At 41.6% G+C, this 6,000-nt stretch overlaps 1 protein-coding gene across 2 annotated transcripts in view; it reads left to right on the forward strand.

The window, feature by feature from the left end:
- ctnna2 (catenin (cadherin-associated protein), alpha 2) overlaps positions 1 to 5,513 on the forward strand; it is a 1,188,004-nt gene extending 1,182,491 nt beyond the window's left edge. For both annotated transcript variants that reach the window (XM_059963425.1, XM_059963427.1), the window contains one exon: positions 4,384 to 5,513. In XM_059963425.1, coding sequence (XP_059819408.1) covers positions 4,384 to 4,671 — 288 coding nt within the window. In that variant the 3' untranslated portion in view covers positions 4,672 to 5,513. The remainder of the gene's footprint in view (positions 1 to 4,383) is intronic.
- The last annotated feature ends 487 nt before the right edge of the window (positions 5,514 to 6,000 follow it).

Genomic DNA, 6,000 nt, shown 5'->3' on the forward strand with positions numbered 1-6,000 from the left:
TGGACAGGAAAAGAATGGAGGGTTATGGAATGAGTGTGGGCCAGTGGGACTAGGTGAGTTTAAGCGTCAGCACAGACTGGAAGGGCCCGAGATGGCCTGTTTCCGTGCTGTAATTGTTATATGGTTATATACCGACTCTGCTCAACCCCTCGAATTTCTTCAACAGACTTCTTGCTCCAGACCTAAGCATCTGCTGTCTCTTGTTTCTCCATTCAGGTTAGGAGTGCAGGTTGATTCAACCCATGAACACTGCAGAAAGATTTGTTGATGGTAAACTGCAAGGGTCTTTCCTGGGCAGAATGAGAGCTGATTTGCTATTAGTGAAGTATCAAGAGGATGGGTTAGGCGAGCTACAGTTTTTCCTCTTTAGACTGAAGCAGAATAAGAGGTGAGTTAGTAGAGGTGGACAAGAAGTTAAGAGGCGTAGATCAAATGGACATTCAGAGACTTTTTCCCCAGGGAAGAAATGGCTGATTCAGTGGGGCATAATTTTACGGTGATTATAAGAAATTATAGGGGGGCTGTGAGTGGTACGTTTTTTACATGGACTGTGGTGTGCGTATGGGACATGCTGCTGGGGTGGTGGTAGAGGCAGATACATGAGGTGCATCTAAGAAACTTTTAATTAGGCACATAGAGTCATAGAAAAGACAGCACAGAAACAGACCCTTCAGCCCACCTAATCTGTACCGAGCCATTTAAACTGCCTACTCCCATCGATCTGCATTGGGACCATAACCCTCCACACCCCTATGATCCATGTACCTGGAGGGCTATGTAGGAAGGAAGGGTCAGATTGATCTTTGAATAGATTAAAAGCTTGGCACAATAATAGGGGCCAAAGGGCCTGTACTGCAATGTTCTATGGTCTATATTCTAAAGTATGCTCTACGAAAAAACATACACTGGGATCAGCTCTAGTCAATGATCTACTCTCTAAATATATATGCTATTGTGTCAACAACTATGATGCTGTGGCAAGCAGAAAGTATGTGATGGCATTGTGATGTGACATTGTCACAGGGCTGAATCCCTGCTACATTACTGTCACACAAAATGCACAACTCCATTAAGGATCTGAAATTCACCAAAGAAATTCAAATTCTCTGAAGGCAAGATTCCCTGAGTCCCCTGGAAGGAATGTGTTGAGGTTTGAACTAATCTCTACAGAATGGTTGTTGCTGGAAAGGTATCATTTATGTGTTTTGTCGTCTTTATTTTTTAATGCTCTCTTCTCTTTCGTCTTCCCACGTCTTCAGACACATTTGGCTCCCATGGGGGCTTTCACTTGTCTAGGCACGATGGTAAATTTGTAGCTGGGGTTGAACAGAGAATCTGATTCATTTCATTTCATTTCATTGCATTTGAGCCTTGTGTGAAATTAGAGAGCCCGGGAGGAGAATGATACCCAACAAGAACTCACATGGCAAAATACTGGGCAATAATGAAAGTAATCCCCCAGTGCTGTGTCTGAGACAGCTTGCAGACTGTTGCTATTAGCACTGAAGTTGGCTTCAATTTGTTACCCACCTGGTGCCCAGCCACCCTCAGTATTTTACATGCTACTGTCATAATGACAGAGACTATGTCTTATGACTTGGTTTTTGCTTTCTTTGTGTGTGATTGCACAAAACTGAGTGGCATTTCTCTCATTCCCCAAAAGTGATGGTGGAAAATTGGGTAGGTCAAGTAAGAACATGGGGCACTTTGGTTGGCATGCACTAAATATGGATCAGATTTTGGGCCTAATCACAAACATATGGAAGAGAATCAAATGTGTTTTACTGCAATTGGCAGTTATCTTAAGAAGCATGGATTACTGCATATTAAAAGTCATAGACGTATATGCGACACAGTAGTGTAGGGGACAGCTCAATGCTTTACAGTACAGCAACCAGAGTTCAATTCCCACCACTGATTGTTAGAAGTTTTTATGTTCTCCCTGTGACCATGTGGGTTTCTTCCAGGTGCTCTGATTTCCTCCCACAGTCTGGTTAGTTCATTAATTGGTCATTGTAAATTGCCCCATGATTAGGCTAGGGGTTAATCAGAGGCACAGCTAGAAGGGCCTGTCCTGTGCTGTATCTCAATAAGTACAAAAATACAAACAATACCATGTTGGATTGATGGATGGGCAGAGCAGAGAAAGAGGATAATGTATTGTAACTTGCCTTGTCCTGTGGGCAAGGGGTAGCTCTATGTCAAACAGCTGCATCACAACCTTCCAGGAGAGCCTGTGGGTTTATGAAATCACCTGTACCATTTTGATGAGATGGAGAGTGTTATGTATTTAGTGTTTTGGTACTATTTGGGTAATCTTGTATGTATATATATATATATTGTTTGATTTAGGATTCTTGAGGAAGGACATTCTTGCTATTGAGGGAGTGCAGCGTAGGTTCACAAGGTTAATTCCCGGAATGGCGGGACTGTCATATGTTGAAAGATTGGAGCGACTGGGCTTGTATACACTGGAATTTAGAAGGATGAGAGGGGATCTGATTGAAACATATAAGATTATTAAGGGATTGGACACTCTGGAGGCAGGAGGCATGTTCCCACTGATGGGTGAGTCCAGAACTGGAGACCACAGTTTCAGAATAAGGGGTAGGCCATTTAGAACAGAGATGCGGAAAAACTTTTTCACCCAGAGAGTGGTGGATATGTGGAATGCTCTGCCCCAGAAGGCAGTGGAGGCCAAGTCTCTGGATGCATTCAAGAGAGAGTTAGATAGAGATAGCGGGGTCAAGGGATATGGGGAGAGGGCCGGAACAGGGTACTGATTGTGTATGATCAGCCATGATCACAGTGAATGATGGTGCTGGCTAGAAGGGTCAAATGGCCTACCCTTGCACCTACTGTCTATTGGCTATTGTCTTGTTCATTTAAGTAATTCATTATGGGTTATATGTATATACACAATACGTGACTAACATACGTCATCACCCTACCATGTGATACGTGCATGCCTTGCTTAAAGTAAACACGAAGTTCGAGCTACGTTCCTGGACTCCTGTGTCTTCTTTTGAATTAGTTTCATGTTCGAATGTACAGAATATAACACAAGGGAAAATCTCTTTGGTTTTCAGCCTGACATTTAACCTGCAAAGATCTTTCAGACAGTTTACTGTTTGTATGCAAGAATTAGCTATTGCAGATTTTCTTCAACATGCAGTGATTCAACTGCCAAAGTACCTTGTCTGGATCACCCTGAAATAATGGAAAAGAATGTAAAGTTCAAGTCTTATCTTTGTTTAAAATCTCCTGTTTCTCCAAGATAGCAGTTCATTCGTGAAGGTTGCCTGTGAATGTTTGGAATGGTTTAGTCACAAACACCAATCTTGACTAAAACACAGAGGCAGTACCATCTTCAGTTCAAAGTCAGATTTCCGTTTATTGTCGTAAGTAAAAGTGCAATAGAAAACTTGCAGTATTATGAGCACATAGCATCATATAAGCAGCATTCAAAAGAAAACATAAATTAGGCCTAACTTTTACGAGAGAGTTTTACAAGAGAGTCTAAGTTCCTTGGCCGCTGAAAAGCTAGTGGAGTGTGACATGTCTTTATATCATGGTGAGGATGCTTGGGGACTGTGAACTCACATTTTTATTGTGAGTACTGTTTAGTGTACTGCTCTGGAGAAATTCCTTGGAGCTGCATTCCTTGTGGGGATGTTGGGACATGCTTGCTGATTGTATAATTATCAATCGTTGTAGACTTTAGGGCTGAATAATTTTAAGATGGCACATCAATGACACATTAAACTTCTCCTCATGGGTAGCTGAAAAGCGCCCCTAGATATTATGCTGAAGAAGTCTCTGTGGTGTCCTGTACAATATCTATCTGTCATCATCCCAAGAATGAATAAATAACATAAAAAGAATCCTAGAACCAGTTTTAAAAAATATTTTCATTCAAAGGATGTGGGCTTTGTAGGCTGAGCTAGCTTTTGATTCCTGATCCCTAATTGCCCTTGAGAAGGAGGTGGTGAGCTTCTTTCTCGAACTGCTGTATTCCCTGAGGTACGCACAAGGCTGTTAAGGAGAGAGTTGCAGGGTTTTGACCCGGTGCAGGGGTGGTGATACATTTCTGAGCCGGGATCGTGTGTTGCTTATGGGGCAGCTTCCAGAGGGTGGAGCTCCCATGCTTTTTCGCTGTTCTTGTGTCAGCAGTGGTGAGAGTGACCACAGTAGTTGTGGATGACCTGGGCATTATCATGTTGCTTCTTTGTTTCTTTCAGTACAAAAGTGACTACATTTTATGTAGTGGTTGTATTTTGTTGTATTTAGTTTTCAGAAGGCAAGAAGTTATCAATAGAAAGTCCAGCATTATTTTAAGTTACTGATGGAATCTCCTTTTCTGTTTTCTCTGTGTCTTCACAGTTGGATAGTGCAACCTCTCTCATCCAGGCTGCCAAGAATCTAATGAATGCCGTGGTTCTAACTGTGAAGGCCTCTTATGTGGCCTCCACCAAGTACCAGAAGGTGTACGGCACGGCAGCTGTGAACTCTCCTGTGGTGTCCTGGAAGATGAAAGCTCCCGAGAAGAAACCACTGGTGAAGAGGGAGAAACCTGAGGAGTACCAGACTAGAGTGAGGAGGGGATCCCAGAAGAAGCATATTTCCCCCGTTCAGGCCCTGAGTGAGTTCAAGGCAATGGACTCCTTCTAGAGCTGTACAAACTTTAACACCAGCCCTTTGAGATGATCAATGATGCTTTAGTAAACTTAAGCAAAGTAAGATGTTTTGATTCTTCTAAGAAGCAAAAGGAAATCGTTAACTGACTTACAGATAAATTGGAATCAATCTGACAATGAAATAGGATTTAAATTATAGCTTTAAAATCTGGTATTGCATTGTTTAAAAGCAAGGAAATAAAATGTGACAGGGCTAATACAGTTAAGCAGTTTCCTAAGCTGATCAATCTTCTGTGCATTAAACGTTAGGGCTGTGATATCAATGCTTATATGTTTCAAATAATACAAGACTGGAAATATAAAAAAAGAACATAAAGCCGATATGTTTTTCTGTTTGGTGTAGTTTGAAGCACAACATGTAACTTCAATGGCCTTTTATTTATTTCATAATTATACTAATGACTGGCTGTGTTAGAATAGTAGGATTGTGCTTTCAGGGGAAAACAAACTGAGACCATATTTATTTTGTGGGCTTTGGAGATGGTCCCACTGCCCTGAAGCCTGACAGCTAATTAACTGACAACAGAAGTGGCAATTGAGTGTACTTTAACCTTTAACCTTTATCAGTTCCAGAAACCAGCTCTGCGGGTAACCCCACGGAATAAACAACAATACGAAGGGGATTGCTTCACTGAGATAAAGTGCTTGTCAAATAAGCACTTAATGAGTGGTTCACTCTGACAATGCTGTGCTAGCCAGTAGATAGTGAGTGATGTGTTAGAATGGAACATGACAATGAATGATGTAGAATTTTGATTTGCTTAAACTGTAGATGACTGAATATGTCTTTGTATCCTCCTGATAGTACAAATAAACTCTTCAACCATCTTCTGGTGGACTTGCCGTGTCATTTTCCTCTTTGGTGTGATTACAGCCCCAGACAGCCAAACACTTATGGAATTATATTGGTGGTGTCCATTGTAATCTATTAACACTGCTAGGTACAGATCAAGTTAAATTTCCTAGAAGTTTGAACATAGAACGTATGTGGATCATTACAGCGCAGTGGTGGACATTTCGGCCCATGATATTATGATGACCTATATAAAACTATTCTACGATCAACGCTCCCCTCCTACGCAACCCATAATATTCCATTTGAGTTTCATCCATGGGCCTCTCTAAGTTATTTCAATGTTCCTAATGTACTGCATCAGCCTCTTCCTCCACCAACTTTAGTGCATTCCAGGCACCTACCATTCACCTACCATGTCACCTATCACTGGCACCTGCCCTGAACTTTCCTCCACTCATCTTAAAATGGATATCCTCTGGTGTTGGTCATTGCCACTTTGGAAAAAAG

This window comes from Hypanus sabinus, chromosome 3, assembly GCF_030144855.1.
Source record: "Hypanus sabinus isolate sHypSab1 chromosome 3, sHypSab1.hap1, whole genome shotgun sequence".
Classification (NCBI taxonomy): domain Eukaryota; kingdom Metazoa; phylum Chordata; class Chondrichthyes; order Myliobatiformes; family Dasyatidae; genus Hypanus; species Hypanus sabinus.